General features: G+C 36.9%; 1 protein-coding gene across 6 annotated transcripts in view; it reads right to left on the minus strand.

Annotated features, from left to right (window-relative positions):
• The window catches only part of LOC106055954 (dynein axonemal heavy chain 8-like), a 287,161-nt gene that overhangs the window by 135,977 nt on the left and 125,234 nt on the right, over positions 1–25,950 (minus strand). For all 6 annotated transcript variants that reach the window (XR_008773876.1, XM_056005343.1, XM_056005342.1 and 3 more), the window contains 6 exons: positions 20,726–20,788; positions 16,190–16,428; positions 15,086–15,356; positions 9,127–9,326; positions 8,756–8,909; positions 6,254–6,417 (listed from right to left, as the gene is read on the minus strand). Coding sequence is in view for 5 of the 6 variants with exons in the window: in XM_056005343.1 (XP_055861318.1) it covers positions 6,254–6,417; positions 8,756–8,909; positions 9,127–9,326; positions 15,086–15,356; positions 16,190–16,428; positions 20,726–20,788 (1,091 nt within the window). In the remaining variant the exon portion in view is untranslated. The remainder of the gene's footprint in view (positions 1–6,253; positions 6,418–8,755; positions 8,910–9,126; positions 9,327–15,085; positions 15,357–16,189; positions 16,429–20,725; positions 20,789–25,950) is intronic.

Here is a 25,950-nt window from a genome sequence, read left to right on the forward strand (position 1 = left end):
TTCACTTGTTCTAGATTAAAAGTGATTGAATTCTAATAACAGGGCATTCATTCACACTTCACTTGTTCTAGATTGAAAGTGAATGAATTCTAATAACAGGGCATTCACTATTAAGTCCATGGGCAAGGTGGAGGGGGGGGGGAAAGCTGGGTTTAAACTAGTAGCAGAAGAAAAGCTAAATAGAATCAAATGTAGCTCTATATCACACACACACACAATACACACACACACACACCGGTGCGTACCATCACAAAAAAGTTATATATATATATGTGATTCTTGTGCTGTCATGTTAAAGTAGAAATATATGTGTTTGATTTCGGATTTTTTCACATTTATTTTTGTCATGTCATTCTTGTCACCTGGCTGTTGGACAACTCATGTCATACTTGTCACCTGGCTGTTGGACAACTCATGTCATACTTGTCACCTAGTTGTTAGACAACTCATTTCATACTTATCACCTAGTTGCTTGACAACTCATGTCATACTTGTCACCTGGTTGTTGGAAAACTCATGTCATACTTGTCACCTGGCTGTTGGACAACTCATGTCATACTTGTCACCTAGTTGTTAGACAACTCATGTCATACTTGTCACCTGGCTGTTGGACAACTCATGTCATACTTGTCACCTGGCTGTTAGACAACTCATGTCATACTTGTCACCTAGTTGTTGGACAACTCATGTCATACTTGTCACCTAGCTGTTGGACAACTCATGTCATACTTGTCATCTGGCTGTTGGACAACTCATGTCATATTGTCACCTGGCTGTTGGACAACTCATGTCATACTTGTCACCTAGTTGTTGGACAACTCATGTCATACTTGTCACCTAGTTTTTAGACAACTCATGTCATACTTGTCACCTAGTTGTTGGACAACTCATGTCATACTTGTCACCTAGTTGTTGGACAACTCATGTCATACTTGTCACCTAGTTGTTAGACAACTCAAGTCATACTTGTCACCTGGTTGTTAGACAACTCATGTCATACTTGTCACCTGGTTGTTAGACAACTCATGTCATACTTGTCACCTGGTTGTTGGACAACTCATTTCATACTTGTCACCTAGTTGCTTGACAACTCATGTCATACTTGTCACCTGGCTGTTGGACAACTCATTTCATACTTGTCACCTAGTTGCTTGACAACTCATTTCATACTTGTCACCTGGCTGTTGGACAACTCATTTCATACTTGTCACCTAGTTGCTTGACAACTCATGTCATACTTGTCACCTGGCTGTTGGACAACTCATTTCATACTTGTCACCTGGCTGTTGGACAACTCATGTCATACTTGTCACCTGGCTGTTGGACAACTCATTTCATACTTGTCACCTGGCTGTTGGACAACTCATTTCATACTTGTCACCTAGTTGCTTGACAACTCATTTCATACTTGTCACCTGGCTGTTGGACAACTCATTTCATACTTGTCACCTAGTTGCTTGACAACTCATGTCATACTTGTCACCTGGCTGTTGGACAACTCATTTCATACTTGTCACCTGGCTGTTGGACAACTCATTTCATACTTGTCACCTAGTTGTTAGACAACTCATGTCATACTTGTCACCTGGCTGTTGGACAACTCACTTCATACTTGTCACCTGGCTGTTGGACAACTCATTTCATACTTGTCACCTAGTTGTTAGACAACTCATGTCATACTTGTCACCTGGCTGTTGGACAACTCATTTCATACTTGTCACCTGGCTGTTGGACAACTCATTTCATACTTGTCACCTAGTTGCTTGACAACTCATGTCATACTTGTCACCTAGTTGCTTGACAACTCATTTCATACTTGTCACCTGGCTGTTGGACAACTCATTTCATACTTGTCACCTGGCTGTTGGACAACTCATGTCATACTTGTCACCTGGCTGTTGGACAACTCATGTCATACTTGTCACCTGGCTGTTGGACAACTCATGTCATACTTGTCACCTAGTTGTTGGACAACTCATGTCATACTTGTCACCTAGCTGTTGGACAACTCATTTCATACTTGTCACCTAGTTGTTGGACAACTCATGTCATACTTGTCACCTGGCTGTTGGACAACTCATGTCATACTTGTCACCTAGTTGTTGGACAACTCATGTCATACTTGTCACCTAGTTTTTAGACAACTCATGTCATACTTGTCACCTGGTTGTTGGACAACTCATGTCATACTTGTCACCTAGTTGTTGGACAACTCATGTCATACTTGTCACCTAGTTTTTAGACAACTCATGTCATACTTGTCACCTGGCTGTTGGACAACTCATGTCATACTTGTCACCTGGCTGTTGGACAACTCATGTCATACTTGTCACCTAGTTGTTGGACAACTCATGTCATACTTGTCACCTGGCTGTTGGACAACTCATGTCATACTTGTCACCTAGTTGTTGGACAACTCATGTCATACTTGTCACCTAGTTGTTGGACAACTCATGTCATACTTGTCACCTAGTTGTTGGACAACTCATGTCATACTTGTCACCTAGTTGTTGGACAACTCATGTCATACTTGTCACCTAGTTGTTGGACAACTCATGTCATACTTGTCACCTAGTTGTTGGACAACTCATGTCATACTTGTCACCTAGTTGTTGGACAACTCATGTCATATTTGTCACCTGGTTGTTGGACAACTCATGTCATACTTGTCACCTGGTTGTTGGACAACTCATGTCATACTTGTCACCTAGTTTTTAGATAACTCAAGTCATACTTGTCACCTGGCTGTTGGACAGCTCATGTCATACTTGTCACCTAGTTGTTAGACAACTCATGTCATACTTGTCACCTGGTTGTTGGACAGCTCATGTCATACTTGTCACCTAGTTGTTGGACAACTCATGTCATACTTGTCACCTAGTTGTTAGACAACTCATGTCATACTTGTCACCTGGTTGCTGAAAAACTCATGTCATACTTGTCACCTGGCTGTTGGACAACTCATGTCATACTTGTCACCTGGTTGTTGGACAACTCATGTCATACTTGTCACCTGGTTGTTGGACAACTCATGTCATACTTGTCACCTAGTTGTTAGACAACTCAAGTCATACTTGTCACCTGGTTGTTGGACAACTCATGTCATACTTGTCACCTAGTTGTTAGACAACTCAAGTCATACTTGTCACCTGGTTGTTGGACAACTCAAGTCATACTTGTCACCTGGTTGTTGGACAACTCATGTCATACTTGTCACCTAGTTGTTAGACAACTCAAGTCATACTTGTCACCTGGTTGTTGGACAGCTCATGTCATACTTGTCACCTAGTTGTTGGACAACTCAAGTCATACTTGTCACCTGGTTGTTGGACAACTCATGTCATACTTGTCACCTAGTTTTTAGACAACTCAAGTCATACTTGTCACCTGGTTGTTGGACAACTCATGTCATACTTGTCACCTAGTTGTTAGACAACTCATGTCATACTTGTCACCTGGCTGTTGGACAGCTCATGTCATACTTGTCACCTAGTTGTTGGACAACTCATGTCATACTTGTCACTTTATTGCTGGACAACATATGTTATACTTGTCACCTAGTTGCTGGACAACTCAAGTCATACTTGTCACCTGGCTGTTGGACAACTCATGTCATACTTGTCACCTAGTTGTTAGACAACTCATGTCATACTTGTCACCTGGTTGTTGAAAAACTCATGTCATACTTGTCACCTGGCTGTTGGACAACTCATGTCATACTTGTCACCTGGTTGTTGGACAACTCATGTCATACTTGTCACCTGGTTGTTGGACAACTCATGTCATACTTGTCACCTAGTTGTTAGACAACTCAAGTCATACTTGTCACCTGGTTGTTGGACAACTCATGTCATACTTGTCACCTAGTTGTTAGACAACTCAAGTCATACTTGTCACCTGGTTGTTGGACAACTCAAGTCATACTTGTCACCTGGTTGTTGGACAACTCATGTCATACTTGTCACCTAGTTGTTAGACAACTCAAGTCATACTTGTCACCTGGTTGTTGGACAGCTCATGTCATACTTGTCACCTAGTTGTTGGACAACTCAAGTCATACTTGTCACCTGGTTGTTGGACAACTCATGTCATACTTGTCACCTGGTTGTTGGACAACTCATGTCATACTTGTCACCTAGTTTTTAGACAACTCAAGTCATACTTGTCACCTGGTTGTTGGACAACTCATGTCATACTTGTCACCTAGTTGTTAGACAACTCATGTCATACTTGTCACCTGGCTGTTGGACAGCTCATGTCATACTTGTCACCTAGTTGTTGGACAACTCATGTCATACTTGTCACCTAGTTGTTAGACAACTCATGTCATACTTGTCACCTGGTTGTTGAAAAACTCATGTCATACTTGTCACCTGGCTGTTGGACAACTCATGTCATACTTGTCACCTGGCTGTTGTACAACTCATGTCATACTTGTCACCTGGCTGTTGGACAACTCATGTCATACTTGTCACCTAGTTGTTGGACAACTCATGTCATACTTGTCACCTAGCTGTTGGACAACTCATGTCATACTTGTCACCTAGTTGTTAGACAACTCATTTCATACTTGTCACCTAGTTGTTGGACAACTCATGTCATACTTGTCACCTGGCTGTTGGACAACTCATGTCATATTTGTCACCTAGTTGTTGGACAACTCATGTCATACTTGTCACCTAGTTGTTGGACAACTCATGTCATACTTGTCACCTAGTTGTTGGACAACTCATGTCATACTTGTCACTTAATTGCTGGACAACATATGTTATACTTGTCACCTAGTTGCTGGACAACTCATGTCATACTTGTCACCTTGTTGTTGGACAACTCATGTCATACTTGTCACATTTATCACGTGTACCTTGTTTAACACTCTCCATCAAGCCAACGTATAACGTTGACTGAACACCCCCATCCATCTTTTTCCTTTGTTATTTGCTCAGAAGCCTTCATCATCACCTCCTACGCTCCACGGAGTGATTATGTATTCCTAGCAAATAATTTGATTATCTCCCTTGACCATATCTGCATTGTACTTAGAGCAATAGTTCTTATTGCCTCTCTTGCTTATGTTGTTATCTCCCTTGACCATATCTGCATTGTACTTAGAGCAATAGTTCTTATTGCCTCTCTTGCTTATGTTGTTATCTCCCTTGACCATATCTGCATTGTACTTAGAGCAATAGTTCTTATTGCCTCTCTTGCTTATGTTGTTATCTCCCTTGACCATATCTGCATTGTACTTAGAGCAATAGTTCTTATTGCCTCTCTTGCTTATGTTGTTATCTCCCTTGACCATATCTGCATTGTACTTAGAGCAATAGTTCTTATTGCCTCTCTTGCTTATGTTGTTATCTCCCTTGACCATATCTGCATTGTACTTAGAGCAATAGTTCTTATTGCCTCTCTTGCTTATGTTGTTATCTCCCTTGACCATATCTGCATTGTACTTAGAGCAATAGTTCTTATTGCCTCTCTTGCTTATGTTGTTATCTCCCTTGACCATATCTGCATTGTTCTTAGAGCAATAGTTCTTATTGCCTCTCTTGCTTATGTTGTTATCTCCCTTGACCATATCTGCATTGTACTTAGAGCAATAGTTCTTATTGCCTCTCTTGCTTATGTTGTTATCTCCCTTGCTTAGCTCTTATATTTATTGTTGGTATTAGGAATCTCTTTAAGATATTTTATTTATATCAGATGAGATGCCTTGACTGTGATCACTAAAAATCGTATCAATCTGACGAATGCACCTCAGTTGAGGGCATCGATATTATGCAAGAGAGACGTGTTCTAACGTGTCTATGTTTTCTTCGCTGTCTCCCTTGTCGGCCTACTTGGTAGTACTTGCTACGTGAGTCTACCTTTGGGCTTACTCTATTCGACCATTGAACCTACATTATTCTACAATTACGCCTACCCGATACTACAATTTCTACTTATTACGCCTATTGATATTCCTACTACTATTGCTCACGGTAGTACTGATCGTGCCTACGGTGGCCTGCCACTGACACTACTGTGCCCACAACAGACTCTTGGATTGATACTTCATAACACGCACTGGGTCAACGGCAACTCTCTACCTTATAGAAGGCCATCTCTAACTGCAAGCCCTCTACCTTGGAGCACAGCCAACTGAAATCATTCCCAAGACACAAACAAGCCACAAATACGCAATGATCGTCACAACGAGAAAATTATATTAATTATTTAATTTTTTTAAAAATCTGAAATAATGAATACAAACCCTGTTAAAGATTTTTGGCACAATTCTAGTTGTTCTTGTAGATGAGGTAGAATCTGTTGCATCGTGTCATCTGTAGCGCAACAAGCAATCACGTTGTCATTTTCATGGGCTCTTTGCATTACTTTTAACCACGATTTATCAATGGCTGCAAAGCGTTTGGATTCCTGGAGAACAAAAAGATTTATCAATGGCTGCAATGCTTTAGAAAAACAAATTTGAATGTTTATTTGATTAAAATATTGAATGAATAGATACTGAATAATTAGTATGTTCACGTGTTAAAGCATAAATCTATCTTTGCGAAAAGAAGTTTTATCATCTTAGAGTTGAATAAGAGTTTTAGACCTAGGTATAGACTTAGTAGAGAGATGTGTTAATGTGTAACCATTTGGTAATGTCTAATGAAAGAATGTGCATCGGGATATCTAAATTCGCAGATATAAATAACGAATTAATGTAAAAATGCTTTTGAAACACAAATTTGAAGGTTAATTTTATTAAATAATGAAATCAATAGACTATATTTTGTATTTTCATGTGTCAAAAAAAAACAACAACTATAAGTGCAAAGTTTAGTTCTTAAAATTAGATCTAGATCTAAATCCTTTCGATCTTTTCTCATGTCAACATTGTAAACATGGCCTAGATCCATAAAATACTATAGCTGTAATAGAGTTGGTCTTTTTTTTTTGAGGGTCTTAAGTTTGTTTTAGGGCCACAATACATACACTACGGTCTAAGTTAGTACTCAAGGAACATTTCTGCCAAGTTTTATCAAGATTGGTCAAACGGTTTTGATTTCTATACGGGGACATTCATACATACGCCTCACATTCTACTTTATATATTAGATGTGTAGCACAATTTTAAGATGACGAGATCTAGATCTATAAGTAGGCCTCTATTCTAAATTTAAAAAAAATAAATCTTAAAATAGTTGTCACAGTAAATATAAGGCCTATTAAAAATGGAGTTTGTGTGTGTGTGTGTGTGTTTGGGGGAGGTGTCTATTTCGGTTTGTAGAGAGGGATATTTCTAAATAATGTGTGCATCTTGATCTACATCTTTGACTGGCAATTTTTAAAAAAAAGCTGAAATTTTGCACAATAATTTCTTTTACCTGACAAAACAAAAAACAATAAGACAATTAAAAATTAACCAATTAGTTAATTAACTAACATCTCGAACAATTTATATATATATATATATATATATATATATATATATATATATATATATATATATATATATATATATATGTTTGTGTATATATACATGTGTGAGTGTGTGTAATATATGACTACATCTGCTACTACTACTGTAATACTGACTTTAAAATTAAGAAATAGGTTTTCTTTTTTTTTAATTAGGATACAACCATAAAACATTATTGCATGCAACCCCTTTAACAATCATTGTTATGATGCGGGTTCTTTTTAAGAGTTGATTATTTCTATGCAAGGACAAGTAAACCTTGTAGCAGATTCAATCTATATTTAACAAGGTTACAAAGACAGTGTGTGTGGTAACATACACCCGAGATCGGCCCCCGAAGTGGTCCACCCAGGCAGGTAAAAAGGCAGGTTTCAATATTTTCAAAAATAATATCACAATGAAGTTCTATCAAAAGCAAATGACAGAGAAGAATGAAGAAAGAAGGTTGACAGATCTTGTGTCCAGTTGACCAAGGGATAGGTGATAGTAAAGGAGAAGCTCGATGTGAGCCTGGCCGAACTAATGTCATATAATGATTCTCTTATTGATCTAATTGTTCTGTGACAAAGTCTGCTGCTCCAGAATTGGCTTGATCAGTCACTCGAGATTCAAAGCCTCAGGGAAAAAAAAATTCTCCCCTTCCTTCGGTATATCACGTGCTGTATGGTTAGAATTTATCAATTTCTAATGTGAAAACTACTTATTAATTTTTTTTATGTTCCCAATTATATGCATACTAATAAGATTATTTCTCTTTAAAAATATAAGTAAACATTTTTGTGTGTAAATTTAGTAGTTGGTATATCAGAACTTACTTAACTTAGCAATAAAAATGTAAAAATAATTTTAAAACTTTTGACCAAAAATCTAAAAATGTTTTCATAAATGTGTTAAAAATAAGGTAAATAGTTATCTCCATTACTAAATAACCTCCCTTGTTTGTTACTAGTAATAGTAAATAGTTGTAAAAATGGTGTATTTTTATTTAAAAAAAAAACTGCTTGAAGACAAGAAAAAAGAAGCCGTTGCATCAGAACTTTGAACGGTCTAAAATATCATGATGTCGGATTTTCATTATCTTTTATATTTTTAGAGATATAAACTGGACAGACGGACCGACAGACAGACAACACTAAACTAAAACTAATAACGCCTATTCCCCTATCGGGGGGCCGCTAATAAAAATGTTTTAAAAGGGGGTGGTGGTGGAAGGGAAAATAATAATTAATATTTAGGACACTAAACCAACACCAAGTGACATGTACAAAGTTACAACAAACCTGTTACCTGTGGTAGTTGCTTAGCAATGTCTCCCCCCACAAATACTGCTTCAAGATAGACCCAGAGATTTTGTACCACTATCCATTGTTCTAGTATGTCAGCAGTGGTGCTCAAATTTTGAACCCAGGTTTGTATTTTGGGTTTGTAGGGTGCATTATATCTGTCAAATGGAGATTGAGGAGTTACACAGTTGAGTTAAACACACACACACACACACAAAACAAATTTTGTTTTAATTATAGACATTTAAATTGTATGATAATACGTAATAACAAAATGTTTTCCAATTTGTAAAATTATATTTCCAACTTCTGATTCAAATTCCTGTATGTGACTTCAAATTTCAAGCTAATGATTTGTGGTTTTGTTTCAGTTACCTGTTGCTCATAAGTGAGCTTAATATCATCAAAGAATCTTCAAGCAATCCAATGGTCTCCACAGTGTCTCCAGGCTTAAGTAAAAGCTCGCCACGGTTTTTAAATTGCATGAAAGTTAGAGTTCGATTACTCCAGTCGGCCATGACTTGCTTCAACTTGGCATCAATATCTTTTTCTTTAACAGCCGAGATACAAATGTCCTACAGAGAAAATTCAATACGAAGTTGTGACAGGTTGGGGAAAGTGACGTGTGTTTTTTTGCGCGTTTAATGTCTAGGGGATGATTATTTTTGAAACTATCACACACCAACCCGTCAGCATATAAATCGGGAGCAGACACGCAACGAGACAAGCAATGAAAGATAGATACAAAGTTAAAAATGAAGAATATTTATTTACATAAATATTTACATAAAAGAATAAAAAAGGGGGAGGGTTTGCATCTATCTCTAGTGAATACTATGTCTAATCATCACTCTTGCACTTAATAAGAGAGTATGTCTTCTGAACTTAGTTGGTTGTCCTGTTGATGTCGCAGCTGGTTGTGTCCTGGCTTGAGGTTCTTCAGCTGGAGGTGGCGCTCTAGCGGGTAGAGGGACGCCGCTGATTCCAGGATTGTGCAGTGGAACTGTAGAGACCTCAAGGCCAATTATGAGGAAATGCAGCTACTGATGGACTCTGAGACTTCTGTACCTGTCTGCTTACAGGAAACATTCTTGAAAGATAGCACCAGGTTCCGAAGCTACAGCACTAACAGCAGGACTGTTGAGGATGCGGGGAGAGCATCAGGTGGAGTCTTTATCCTTGTGAAGGACAGCGTCCCCCCATGAGAGGGTAGAGCTACAGACCACACTTCAGGCCGTAGAAGCTAGGATAACCCTAAATAAACTTATCACTTGCTGCAGCCTGTATCTACCTCCAGGCGCTCCATTGAACCCAACAGACATGGAGAGCCTCATAAAACAACTCCCTTGGCCCTATATAATCCTTGGGATTTCAATGCTTATAACACTATGTGGGGATCCAACAATACTGATATAAGAGGTCGTATGCTGGAGGATATCTTTCTCCAACATGATTTATGCATATTTAATGATGACCTACTTGCACCCAGGAACTGGATCTCTCTCACGTGCATTGACTTCACCATATGTGTCCCCAGACTTCTGGACGATTTTAAATGGTCAGTTAGCAATGATCTACGAGGAAGTGATCACTTTCCAATCAACATTGCTAAAAATCTCCCTTCATTAGGACGACCTCAGCGGTGGAAGCTGAGTAAAGCTGATTGGGAACAATTCCAAAAAAGATGCTCCGAGGATATCACAGAAAATATCCTAAATGAACAGAACCCAGCTGATATCTTTGCTAGCAAGCTACTTGATATTGCCCGGAAAGTTGTTCCCCTAACCTCCGCAAACCCAAAACGGCCTAGCAAATCATGGTTTGATACAGCTAGCAAAAGTGCTATTGGCGATATGAAAAAACGTATGGCTGCATTTATAAAGAACCCTTCCCAGGAAAATCTAAAGCTATTCAGGATAGCTAGAGTGAAGGCTAGACAAACCATACGGTCAGCCAAAAGGAATTTCTACAGGAATTTTGCTAGCAGTCTGGATGCCAAAACTTCTGCTAGAGCAGTTTGGAAAGCAGTAAGGCGGATCAAAAGGAAAGAATCAAATACAATAGGGCATTTGAAAACCCAAAGACGAATTGTTATGTTACACAGAGGTATAGCTGACTGCCTTGCATTCTCAATAGCAAATAAATCATCCACTACACACAACACGACAGAATTCCAAAAAGTCAATTCAGGGAGGAAAGACACCCCTTTGATTTTAGATCAGAGAACAATGAAGATTATAACAAACCGTTCTCGCTTAAAGAACTGAGGGACTCGCTTGACAAATCACGTGACACAGCGCCAGGAGAAGATGAAATCCATTATCAGTTCCTCAAGCATCTTCCCGAACCCTCATTAGCAACCCTGCTAAAAATCTATAACTGTATATGGTAAACAGGCGCTTTCCCAAACAGCTGGAGGAAAGCCACAGTTATACCGATACCTAAACAGGGAAGAGATGGGTCTGACACAGCCAACTATCGCCCAATAAATTAACAAATTGCATCTGCAAAACCATGGCTGTTCTGGTACCTTGAGAGAAATAAAATAATTTCCAACTACCAGTTCGGATTCCGGCAGGGGCGGACAACTGACCACCTGGTAAGGCTGGAAACTTTCATCAGAAATGCATTTCTTAGTCGAGAACATCTAGTAGCTGTATTTTTCGATATACAAAAGGCCTATGATACAACCCGGAAACATGGCCTTCTACGTGACCTGGAGCTTATGTGGCTCAAAGGAAAACTTCCCTGCTTTGTGAGGAAATTAATAAAAAGGACCGTAAATTTCAGGTCCGAGTGGACAACTCCGCTTTTGACACTTATGACCAGGAAAAGGGTGGACCCTAGGGCAGCATTTTCTCAGTAACCTTATTTAACATTAAAATAAACAGCATTATAAAGGCTCTTTCCCCTGGCATAGAGTTCTCCTTCTATGATTTTGTCATTTTAACACATGGAAAAAATATGAATACTTTAGAAAGAAAATTATTATTATGTTTTAATAAAATTCAAAATTGGGCAAACGAAAATGGTTTTAAATTTTCAGACTCCAAAACAGTTAGCATCCACTTTTGTAATTTAAAGGGTATACACCCAGACACTGAACTATTTTTAGACAAAAAGAAGATCCCTGTTGTGAAAACTAAAAAATTTTTAGGCCTCACTCTAGATTTCAAATTTAATTTTCTCCACCACATTAAGGAACTTAAGAAGAAATGCCAAAAGTCATTAAACATACTCTGAGTACTCAGCAATACGGACTGGGGAGCTGACAGAGATACCTAGCTGCTACTATATCGGAGTCTAATCCGATTCAAGTTAGACTATGAATCCATAATATATGGAGCAGCTTGGAAATATTATTTAAAAATACTAGAGCCGATACAAAATGCTGCCCTGCGTCTCTGTCTCGGCGCGTTTCATACATCACCAATCCCCATGGACATAAGAATGAGAAAGCTCGCAATGCAGTATATAGTCAAGCTAAAATCCAACCCCACGAACCCTGCTTTCGACTCCATATTTAACCCTACAGCTGTAGAACTATACAATCGAAGGTCTAACGTCATACAGCCGTTGGGCCTTCGAATGAGAGAACCGAACCCATCCAAAATTTAACCCCACCCATTGACCAAATCTCTAAAATAGAAATCCCATACAACCCTCCTTGGTTGATGAATAAACCCAAATTAAATTTATCCCTCCTTAATTTCAAAAAATAAAATACAGGCCCAAGCATACTACAAGTCCACTTTAGGGAACTGCAGGAGAGCTACGGAGATTGTGCCACCATTTACACTGACGGATCCAAAATGGATGGAAAGGTCGCGTGTGCCTGCTCCTTTCGGAATAAAACAATCTCCCGTAGACTCTCCGATGGATTCTCCATCTTTACGGCCGAATTACATGCAATATCGCTTGCACTTATGGCCGTCAAAACATCAGAAAGGAGAAAATGTATTGTGTCCCCTAGACAACTTAAGTTAACCTACTTTTCATTGTGTCCCATAGACAACTTAAGTTAACCTACTTTTCATTGTGTCCCATAGACAACTTAAGTTAACCTACTTTTCATTGTGTCCCATAGACAACTTAAGTTAACCTACTTTTCATTGTGTCCCATAGACAACTTAAGTTAACCTACTTTTCATTGTGTCCCCTAGACAACTTAAGTTAACCTACTTTTTATTGTGTCCCCTAGACAACTTAAGTTAACCTACTTTTCATTGTGTCCCATAGACAACTTAAGTTAATCTACTTTTCATTGTGTCCCATAGACAGCTTAAGTTAACCTACTTTTCATTGTGTCCCATAGACAACTTAAGTTAACCTACTTTTCATTGTGTCCCCTAGACAACTTAAGTTAACCTACTTTTTATTGTGTCCCCTAGACAACTTAAGTTAACCTACTTTCATTGTGTCCCATAGACAACTTAAGTTAACCTACTTTTCATTGTGTCCCCTAGACAACTTAAGTTAACCTACTTTTCATTGTGTCCCATAGACAACTTAAGTTAACCTACTTTTCATTGTGTCCCCTAGACAACTTAAGTTAACCTACTTTTTATTGTGTCCCCTAGACAACTTAAGTTAACCTACTTTCATTGTGTCCCCTAGACAACTTAAGTTAACCTACTTTTTATTGTGTCCCCTAGACAACTTAAGTTAATCTACTTTTCATTGTGTCCCATAGACAGCTTAAGTTAACCTACTTTTCATTGTGTCCCATAGACAACTTAAGTTAACCTACATTTAATTGTGTCCCCTAGACAACTTAAGTTAACCTACTTTCATTGTGTCCCCTAGACAACTTAAGTTAACCTACTTTTCATTGTGTCCCATAGACAACTTAAGTTAACCTACTTTCATTGTGTCCCCTAGACAACTTAAGTTAACCTACTTTCATTGTGTCCCCTAGACAACTTAAGTTAACCTACTTTTCATTGTGTCCCATAGACAGCTTAAGTTAACCTACTTTTCATTGTGTCCCCTAGACAACTTAAGTTAACCTACTTTTTATTGTGTCCCCTAGACAACTTAAGTTAACCTACTTTTCATTGTGTCCCATAGACAACTTAAGTTAACCTACTTTCATTGTGTTTTCTAAAGCCGTCTAAATGATGTTTTTGCACAATGTTAACATGCCTGTTGGTTAAAATGTCTCAAATGCGTTGATAGTGTGATAAACTGCCTTGAAGTGAGAGAACGTATAAACAGGAAAAGGAAACTTAATAGTATTTAGTGGGGATGAATATGAACGCTAGCTCATCCACCACACCAATCATCAAAGGGCAGCATTCCTGTGCCGCTTCTGACACAATACATGCAGTTGTAATTCAGTGTAGAATTAAGAAAGGTTCCATGGCACGAATGAGCTTCTCGTTAGAAAAAGAACGAGAAAGCCTTTTTACAAGTCAAGAGTTTCAGGCTTTGTTTTGCAAGGGCATTCTTTTTTATTCTTTGACAGGGCTGAGCTGTATGACGGGCATGGTTATACACGGCTACTAACATATACGATTTAAACTGTCTTTATCACATAGAATAGAAATCCCTGGTATTAGGCAGCACTCGAACACGGGACGTCGATTCAGGAATTGAATCATTCATGCACTATTTCCAAATGTTTATAAACGACTGTAGTCTTATATTGGCTACACCATCATTCACACCTCTATTTATACTTACTTCTAAATGATGCATTCATAGGACATAGAACATACATACAAAGGCTGCACTAGGATCACAATTTTTTGTGAGAGAAAATGGTGTGCACTGACCAGGGCACGAACCATGGACCCTATGATTCAACAACTCAGCCTAGTAGCAACACAGTGCTATGCGAACAAACCAATAGACCATCAAGATCTGAAAAAAAAATTGTGATCACTAGCGTATCTAAGCACGTAATTGTCACCCAGATGTCAACGGTCACATGCCCCAGCCCACCATAATCATCTTCAACAACAATTTTTAATATAGCAGACTTAGTTCTACATCCTCGTTCACATCTAGTCTACTTACTTCTACACATCATCTTTCACATCTAGTCCACTTACATCTACATATCATCTTTCACATCTAGTCCACTTACATCTACACATCATCTTTCACATTTAGTCTACTTACTTCTACACATCATCTTTCACATTTAGTCTACTTACTTCTACACATCATCTTTCACATTTAGTCTACTTACTTCTACACATCATCTTTCACATCTAGTCTACTTTCTTCTACATCATCTTTCACATCTAGTCCACTTACATCTACACATCATCTTTCACATCTAGTCTACTTACTTCTACACATCATCTTTCACATCTAGTCTACTTACTTCTACATCATCTTTCACAGGTAGCAGGGGGGCACTCATTATATCTTTTAAGTGTACACTTTCCATAATCTGGTCCATCGGTAGATCTGAGCTGACATCAAAGTCAAACTTATAGTTGGCTACATTTTGTATTCTTTGCCAATGTCGTCCTTGCATTGATTTATTTGCCATCAATTCTAGCAGTGGAACTGTTTCATTAAAGTCGTCAATTTTCTTTTTCAAATCGTTAAATGCAGGCCAATCTTTCAATGCTTTAGGTAAGCGTCGGCATCTAAAGTATAATAATAGTCAATTAGAAAGTAAGCTATCCATTCAGTGTAGAATAAAGAAAGGTTCCTGGTATGAATGAGCTTCTCGTTAGAAAAAGAACGAGAAAGCCTTTTTATTTCATTTTTTTTTCATTTAATTACTGCATGCCGTGAATGTGGCAAAATATGTAGGTCACAGTTGGGGCTGCGCAGCTACGGGAAATACTGCACTCCTCACTAATTTTCGGACTCGAAGACTAGCCTAATTATTATTATTATTATTTTCATTTATCTTTATTTTATTTCATTGAGCCTTGAATGAACACGTTCACATTCTAAAACTTGTAGCATTCGTCCTCTTGACCTGAACGCAAACACTTCAATTCGGAAGCAAGTCTCACTTTAGGACTAGTGCTTTATGCTAACATTTTGTTCACTTTTATCATTTTTACTGTTTGCATTAAAAAATTTTGAATTAAAAAATAATAATAAAACGTCTGATTGAGTTACATCAAGAATTCCCTTTAAAACGAAGTATGGACCCATTGGACTATAAATTCAAAAAAGGATGTTAGACTCGAGCTGTATTGCGGGTGTTGTCTATGGAGCAGGCAAAGCTTCAGCTCCTCACACCTCACCACACCTATGTCTACAAAAGAGATTGAACTTCAATGGACTGAGCAGGTTCAAGGAGCATGGAAAACGTGTTGTTGTTTAAAAAGCAATACTACTGAAAAACAATTTACTTAGCAATTGTTTATAATGTTTATTGATGGAAATCTCGTGTTGCGATGACATTCTGTCTAGTACAATCAATGTGAACTCAGCAGACATAGAAATTAAAATGTGTACGAACCTATTTTGTAATTCTGTAAGTTCCGCATTTATCTTCTCACAATCTACTTCTGACCAACTGAGTTCATTGTAACCATCAATTATTGTATTCACACTGTTGTACAGTCCATAAAGTTTTTGTAAAAGATTTAACTCTTTCCTAACTCTCAGAAGTTCAGGTTCTTCAGTTTTAGGTAAACCAAATAAATCCTCTCCTTGTGAGTAGATGACATGTTTATGATATAAATCGTCAAATTGCATCTGTAGAAAAAGATAATATTAACAAAAAATGTTATAAATAAACTCCTCTAAAATATCAAGATTACACAAAGAGTTTGTGTTATCACACAAACTCAGAAGCGGCCAACAATGGATACGCCAAAGAACAAAGAATATTCAAGTTATGATGTTGCTTTAATTGCCTAAAGTAATTACATTTCTAAGAATTATTTGGCGTTGCTTTTGACTTGACGTATCGATAGACCATTTGGCGGAAAAATTAAATGATATATGTCAGAAAAGCAATTTAAAATAATCTTATGGCATTGGGGGGTTTTTTGTTGAAAAAAATAACAACATATTATAGATAATGAAATGTTTTAAGTACATTTATAATATCTTTTCTAGTTTATATTTTTAATCTAAACGTGACACGTGACACACAGATAGAAAGACAACACAAATTTTATTGCGGCTTTTCATCTTGCAAGGGGTGCTTAAAAATTTTTTAAGGCTTTTTTTTTTTTTGGGGGGGGGGGGGGGGGAGTAAGGGACAAACTCAAAATTGGCGCCCGAAGTGGTCCACCCGGGCAGGTATAATAATAATAATATTAATAATAATAATCTATATATATAATTCTCTTCTTCCCTCAACAGTTTAAACGAGAAGAAGAAGTAAAGGAAAGATCACTCTCTTATTTCTGCTGATAGTCCACTAGAAAACAAGAGGGGGGGGGGGGGGAGAACAAGTGGGTATTCACACTTCGCTGGACTGTCAAACCCTGCCCGCTCCCATCCCCCTTCGTCTTGCGGAAGGTTTGGACTAAAAAGTAAACTATCTTTAACTCTGAAGGAACATCCGAAACATGTAAAACATTTTAAAAACAAACATTTTGAAAACACTAAATAGAAGGGCCGGACTTAAGCATTGTGGGGCTATATTCGAAACGGATTTCGCGGGGCCGAGTTTGGGTAGGGAAGCGGACAATAAGTGAAATTTAAGAGTTTGTATTAGAAAATAAATTCGTCTATGCATTTTGTTCAATCTTTACTACGTACAGAATTACTTACGAGCCTTGCGTGTAGCAAAGTCATACAGTATATCATAATAATTCTGTTTCCGACATATATATATATGGCTCCTTTTGTCTCGAACGGCAATGGATGCGCCCAAGTGAGTCACTGGTTTTGGCTTAATCTTGAGACGGGGCAGAATCTGGTGTGGCTAATCAAGCCAATTCTAGAACGGCAGACTTTGCCACAATTCGTACATTTGTATGCCTCTGATTTAGGGCTAGCAGACAGGGCAGCTTTCTTTTTTTCCCTCTTGATTAAAGCCGCTTCAATTCTTTTGTTCTCAGCAAGGGTTGTCCCAGCACGCACAGTCTGTCTCCATGCACTCCGGTCTTTGGCTATGTTTTCCCACATACTTTCACTGATGCCTGAGGCTCTCATGTCTCGCTTGCAGACATCTCTATATGTTAGTCTAGGGCGGCCCTTGGGTCTGACTCCTTCCACAAGCTCAGCATATAAGATATCTTTCGGGATTCTACCATCTGGCATGCGGGTGACATGTCCGAGCCAGCGTAATCTCCTTTGTGTCAGGAGAGCATACATGCTGTTCATATTGGCCAGTCTCAAAACTTCCTGATTGGAGACATGGTCCCTCCAAGAGATGCCCATTATGCGTCTCAGGCAGCGCAAGTGGAAACTATTCAATCTGTGCTCTTGGTACATGTATGTTGACCAGCTTTCACTGCCATAAAGGAGAGTGCTCACAACACAGGCGTTGTAGACTAGGATTTTGGTCGCTGTGGTCAATTTACCATTTTCCCAGACGCGCTTGGAGAGTTTTGCCAATGCTGTGGTAGCTTTTCCTATCCTTTTTGTCAGCTCGATGTCTAAGTCTAGGTTACTGACAATTGTTGAACCCAAGTAGGTAAATTCCTGCACCACTGAAAGGGTGTGGTTCCCAATTTGTATTATAGGTATTTCTGCAACGTCTTGTGCCAGGATTTCGGTCTTGGAGAGACTTATAGTAAGGCTAAACTCTTGACAAGCAGCTGCTAAGGCGTTCACTAGCTTCTGTAGACCTCCTTGTGAGTGAGATACGAGTGCCGCGTCATCGGCAAACAGCAGCTCCCTTATCAAGATACGACGCCTTTTCGTTTTGGCTTTAAGACGTGCCAGGTTAAAGAGCCTTCCATCGGATCTGCTATGGATGTATATTCCGTGTTCCAGGGATTTAAAAGCACTGGATAGTACGACTGAGAAGAAGATGCCAAAAAGTGTAGGGGCCAGTACACATCCTTGTTTTACACCGCTCTTAATGGAGAATGGCCTGGAGGAAGAACTTTCAAACTGAACGGTGCCCTGCATATTTTCGTGAAAAGCTGACACTAGTTTTCTTAACTTATTTGGACAGCCGATTCTCTCTGTTTCCGACATAGACCACTCTCAATAGCAAGAATTACCAAATGTTTCAATCTATCTTTGAGAATTTTAGACCTCAAGAAATTCATTAGTTTGAGGCGCGAGAAGCTTCTTTCACCAGATTACACAATTACGGCTAATGCATAATGCCGTTTTTATTTATCGCGCGTAGGATTGGCTTTTCACATATTGAATGACACCCCAAAATGACCATTTTTTAAATATATATTTCCATATATTTTAAGGACTTTTTCGTAAATTTTGCAATTTCGGGAGATTTCCAGGAGTTCCTGGTAAATCGATAGAAGGGCGCGGGAAATCTGTTTTAAGTTATAAAATGGTTTAATTTAATAATGTATACACCTTGAATTAGCGCGTGTCCCATGAAAGTGCGGGTCGCATAGGATGCAGTGGCCTAAGACCACCCCTATAAAATAGCGGCGTATGCTACGCCGCCGGTCGACTAGTAATCTTGTCCGTGAGGAAATTTGTCTCACAATTTGTGCATTACACCAAACAAAACATTGTAACTATAAAAAAAAAAAGAAACCCTGACTCACTCATAATTTACATGTGAAAAAGTTTAGATCAAATTGTTTCTATTTAATGATTTGATTGCCAGGGGAACAAAAGAGTGTTTGTGTCTGTTTGTCTTTGCTATCGGTGTCGTGTATCTCTTTTGTGATGGTAAAATAACAAAATCCTGACCCAAAGGGGGATTTTTTATTTCTAGAATCTTTTTTAGCTTTTTTGTGGATGTTTGTCTCAAACAGTTGCCCGAATGGATTTTGTTTTTTGCAAATGACTTTAACAGCAGCATTTAGCATTCTATGGAGTTTTTTTTTAAATTTCTAATGCAGGTTTCAATATTTTCAGAAAAAAAATAGAATGAAATTCTATCAAAGAAAAATGACAGAGAAGAATGGAGAAAGAAGGTTACAGATCTTGTGTGGTGCACCAGCAGACCAAGGATAGGTGAAAGTGAATGTGAAGTTAGATGTGAACCTGGCCTAACTAATGTCTTATAATGAATATCTAATTGATCTAATTGTTTTGTAAAGGGTCAATCTCTTATTCAAATCCTCAAGAAAAAAAACATTTCCGTTAAAAAAAAATAGTTAAGTGTACTATTCCTGCATTGGTTCACTGCAGTTCACGAGATAATATGAAAAACGACTTATTAATTGTTGTTTTAAATTATATCCAACGTATATGCATACTAAATAAATTTTTTCTCTTTAAAAAAGAAAACTTTTTTATGTGTAAATGTAGTAAATAGTATAACAGAACTTATTTAACTTAGCAATACAAATGTAATAAAAAAAAATTTTTGGACAAAATATTTAAAACATTTTGCATAAATATGGTAAAAATATGATAGATAGTTATTTTCCCTTCTCAAGTGCCTCCCGTGTTTGTTCTTATTAATAGTGAATAGTTGTAAAAGTGGTGTATTTTTTGAAAAAAAACTGCTTCCATAAGTGATTTAAAAAATTAGATTTTTGCTTTCAGAAAAGAAAAAAAGTATCCGTTGCATTAGAACTTTGAATGGTCTAAAAAATATTGGTGTCAGATTTTCACTATCTTTTCTAGTTTACGAGATCTAAACGGAACGGACGGACGGAAGGAAGAACAGACATTCCACACAAAACCAATAGCGTCTTTTCCCCTTTCGGGGGCCGCTATAAAGTAGCCGTTGCATCAGAACATGTCAATATCTAAAATATCATAGTATCGGATTTTCAATATATTTTCAAGTTTTTTTTTAGATCTAAACGGGAACAGACATAAGGACAGACAGACCACACAAAACTAATATTGCGACTATTCCCCGCTTAAACTATAACAACACAAAAGGGAAGAAAAAAATTCAGATTAAAACCAGCAATACTTTAAAGAACATGACCTGAAAATTTTGCATCCTTTCATTTGCAACAGCAGGAGGTATTCCTGGTTCCATAGGACCTTTCTGGAACAAAATAGTTTAAAATATATTTATACAAGACATGTAGTACCCGCGGCCCGCGGGTCTTAATTTCGGTATCACGATCGATATAGTCACTGAGAGCGTTTTGTAAACAATTAAGCGAAAGAATAGTGTTATAAGTAAAGCGAATGCGGAAAGCGTGAATGTAAAAATAGTATGAATGAAGCTATCAAAATAGCTAATCGACTTAAATCCATTTTTTCAAATAAAAACATGTGCTTGTAGGTTTAAACATATTTGATTAAAATTTGAAATGAATAGACATGGACTAGACTTAATTTTGTATGTTCATGTGTTCAAGTATAAAGTAGATCTTGAGTTAGAAATAGATCTAGATCTAGAATAATCTAGTGTTAAATATTGGCTTGGATAGAGTTCGTTCTGCGCTTGCGTAAACACAGCTTCGCAGCTTTACCGAACGAATTTATGAAAAATGCCATACAAAAACAAATTTCAATGTTAATTTGACTAAAATATGAAATGAATGGACTATAATTAGTATGTTCATGTGTTAAAGTTTAAACTATCTTTGCGAAGGGACGATCTATCATCTTAGAGTTGAATTAGAGTTTTAGACCTACGAATAGAGAGATTTGTTATTGTGTAACATTCGCGTAATGTCTAATGAAAGAATGTTAGTCAGGAATTCTAAATTAGCAGATATAAGGAACGAATTTATGTAAAAATGCATTTGAAACACACATTTGAAGCTTAATTTTAATTTTAATAAATAAGAAATCAATAGACTATATTTCGTATTTTCATGTGTCAAAGTACAAACATATCTGCGCAAAGAGTAGTTTCTAAAATCTGATCTAGATCTAGATCCTTTCGATCTTTTCATGTAAATATGGTAAACATAGCCTAGATCAATGAAGTTATAATGCTTTCGTAGAGTTGGTTAACTTTTTTTTGAGGGTCTTAAAATTGTTTTAGGGCTACAGTACATACATTACAATCTAAGTTAGTACCTATGGAACAAGATTGGTCAAAAGGTTTTGATTTCTATTCGTAACAAACAAACACACATACAAACACACATACATACAAACACACACGTACAAACACACACCCAAGCACACACAAACACACATACATACATACATACATACATAAATACATACATACATACATACATACATACATACATACATACCTTATCTTATCTTATCTTATCTTATATAATACAGACGTTACTTCAAAAAAGAAGATGATTACGTCCTACGCGTCATGCATTTAGTCATGCATATTAACCAATGACTTAAATTCTGCCAAGTCACTGGTTTTCCTGGCTAGCTCAGGCAACCCATTCCATGCTCTAATAGCACTAGGGAAGAAGGAGTATTTGTACAAATTTGTCCTAGCATATGGGACGAGGAATGTGCCTTTATCTTTGTGTCTTTCAGAGTATTTTATTAAATTTTGTTTTTGTATTTGAAGATTATGGTTCAGTGTTTTATGTATTATTGCTACTTTACTTTTGAGCCTTCTGTCCTGAAGGCTTTCTAAATTTAGTGATTTTACTAAAGGTGTTACTCTAGTCAAATGTGAATATTCGTTTGTTATGAATCGCACTGCTCTATTTTGTGTCTGTTCTAGTTTCTTAATGTTTTCTTGAGTTGAGGGGTCCCAAACAGAGGATGCATATTCTATTATTGGCCTAACCAAGGTTAAATAACATTTTAGTTTTATGTTCTTATTTGATTTATAGAAATTTCTTTTAATAAATCCTAATGCTTTGTTTGATTTTTTTGTAGTTTCATCAATATGTGGATTCCATGACAGTTTTTCATTTATTATAACACCTAGGTATTTTGCGTTTTTAGTCTGTGTTACTGGTTTGCCATGAATAAGATAAGTGGAATTAATTTGTTTTAGTTTTTTTGTTACTCTTAACAACTGACATTTTTCTGGGTGGAAAGACATGCTCCAATTTGATTCCCATTTCTGTAATTCATCTAATTCTCTTTGTAAAATATCTGTGTCTTGTGTTGTTTTTATTGTTCTATATATTATGCAATCGTCTGCAAATAATCTGACTTTTGTTCCTGAAGTAATGCAATTTGGTAAATCATTTATGTAAATTAAAAATAGTAGTGGACCCAAGACTGTTCCTTGAGGTACACCTGAGTTTACTGTTATCGGTGTTGATTTAGAGCCATTTATTATTACAGTTTGTTCTCTCCCTATCAGAAAGTCTTTAATCCACTGATGCAGTGGACCATTAATGCCGAAATATTTTAATTTTTTAAGCAAACTATGGTGGTGAACTTTGTCAAAAGCCTTAGAAAAATCTAGTAAGATAGCATCTATTTGTTTACTATTATCTAAACCTTTTGAAAAATCATCAATTAGTCCTATTAGTTGTGTTTCACATGATCTATATTTCCTAAAGCCATGTTGGTATGGTGTGAGGACATTATGTTTGTCTAAGTGGTTTATGATGTTGCTACATATTATGTGTTCTAGGATTTTACATGTGATGCTGGTAAGTGATACTGGTCTGTAGTTTCCTGGGTCAGATTTTTCTCCTTTTTTAAATAGGGGGGTGACATTAGCTTCTTTCCAGTCCTTTGGTACTCTGCCCTGGTTAAGTGAAGCCTGAAAGAGTATTTTGAACACTGGGGCTAGTTCATTACTTAGTTCTTTGAGTAATCTAGCTGGAATACCATCAGGTCCAGAAGCTTTATTTGGTTTGGTGTTGGCTAATAGTTTTTGAATTCCATTTTCTTGTACTACTATATCTTCTATGTTGTCTACTTGGTTCAAATTCAGTAATATGTCTTTGTCTCCTGGGGCTGAGAATGCTGATGCAAAGTATTTGTTTAGAATGTTTGCTTTAGTTTCATTATCATTATGTATTATGTTATGTTCATCTTTTAATGGCGCTACGCCTGTTGTTTCCATTTTCTTAGACTTAATGTATGACCATAGGTTTTTGTTGTTGTCTTTAGATATTACATTGTTTATGTATTCACTCTGCAGCTGTCTGCTTACTTTTTGGGTTAAGTGTTTAATTTTTATATACTTTTTGTAAACTCTTTCTGCATTAGTTTCTTTAAATTTTCTATATAGGTTTTCCTTCTGTTTACAAAGCTTCTTTAGTCTATTATTAAACCAGCATTTATTTATTTTGTTTGATGTGTATTTAGTTGGTATTTGATTTTCTATAATGCTTTTAAGATGGTTTTTAATGAAATTCCAGAGGTCATCGACTGGTTGGTTAATGTCTTTTTCTAATAAGAATGTTTGTTGAAAGTTTAATGCAGCTTGGTGTAGTTGTGTTAGGTTACATTTATTCCAGAGTAAGATTTTTCTTTTGGGTTTTGTATTGGCTACTGCTTTTATCTGACTGTGTATTTTTATGATCTCATGGTCTGATAGACCAGGGATAATATCATAATCAACTACTAATCCAGGTCTGTTGGTTAAGAAGAGATCTAATGTGTTGTTTAATCTAGTTGGCTTTTTAATGATTTGATCTAAACTTAGGTTGTGTAAAGTTTCTATGAAAAGCTCATTTATGTCCTTAAGGTTTTGGTGTTTATCTATGGTTAGTGTTTTCCAATTTATATCAGGTAGGTTGAAATCACCCATAATCCAAAAAACTGCATTTTTATTTGTCTCTTTAAGTGTCGTAATCTGATTACATAGTTCCTGCATGTATTCTAAACTAGAATTTGGTGGTCTGTAAATGCTGCCTATTATTAGGGATGTTGAGGTGGTATTAATTTTACAAAATGTTGATTCTATATTTTTTGAGTTAGGTAAGGTAATTTCTTCTGCTATAAGAGTGTTTTTTATTGCTAAAAGAACTCCCCCATGATTATCAGCCCTATCTTTTCTAAAAATTTCATAATTACTATTGAAAATTTCTGCATTATAAATTTCAGGATGTAGCCAAGTTTCTGTGCCTGCAATTATGTCTGGTTTCTCACATTCTAATAAAATTTCATACATACATACATACATACATACATACATACGCCTTACTTTCTACTTTATATAATAGACTAGTCAGACATTACCCACGGCCTTCGGGCTTTAGTTTGTGTTTACTAGTGGATTGGATTTAGATGTATGTTAAACTTAGCTAGTGATCCTTTCAAGTTTTTCTCTATCGCTACGAAAATAAAGTAGTTTTGCGAAAATGGGTTTACCAGAAGCCGATACATTCATATCTATTAAATCGAAAGAAGCGATAGATGAATAGGATATTAAGTACAATTAAAACGGGTTTACCCGATTTGTTAAATGAATGGGATTATAAAGTACGTCAGGACATCTGAATTCGCAGATATATGGAATAAATTTATGTAAAAATGCTTTTGAAGCACAAAATTGAAGGTTAATTTTATTACGTAATAAAATCAATAGAATATCTTTTGTATTTTCATGTGTCAAAGTAAAAAACTATCTGCGCAAGTGTAGTTCTTAAAATTAGTTTTAGATCTAGATCCTTTCGATCTTTTCTCATGAAAATATGGCCTAGATAAATGTAGTTATAATGCTTTCATAGAGTTGGTCAACTTTTTTTTTTTTTTTAGGGTCTTAACTTTGTTTTAGAGCTACAATACATACACTACGGTTTAAGTTACCCAAGGAACATTTCTGCCAAGTTTTATCAAGATTGTTGAAACGGTTTTGATTTCTATTCGTAACATGCATACATACATACGCCTTACTTTCTACTTTATAATTAAGATATATATATATATATATATAGATAGATATAGATCTAGAATAAATAACAAATGAACGGCAAGTCTTTGATTAAGAAGATTGAATGCAGTGTTTAACATGGCCACACAAACCCAGTTGCGACCTCCATATTTTCCCAAATCTGATTCAGACAAAGCCAGAGTTCTATTTAAGTCTTCTGAGGCTGTCTGTACAAGATTTTTTTTTCTTTGCTTTAAATGTGTGTCCCGCAGCCTGTCTCTTTAAGATGTATTAGCTGCCAGCTACTTTCCCCAACGCCAGTGAGGGTGAAATGGCGCTTGAGTTGATCTTTAAAAACAAAGATTTACAGCTGAAAGGGTGAACGACTATATAGAAAATACAATAAACATGCATATATGAGACCCTGCCGAACTAAGTAAAACATAGGTCGTTTGGGTCGCGAGGCCCTCATCAGCTACAAG

The sequence above is a fragment of the Biomphalaria glabrata genome, chromosome 12 (genome assembly GCF_947242115.1).
Source record: "Biomphalaria glabrata chromosome 12, xgBioGlab47.1, whole genome shotgun sequence".
Lineage (NCBI taxonomy): Eukaryota > Metazoa > Mollusca > Gastropoda > Planorbidae > Biomphalaria > Biomphalaria glabrata.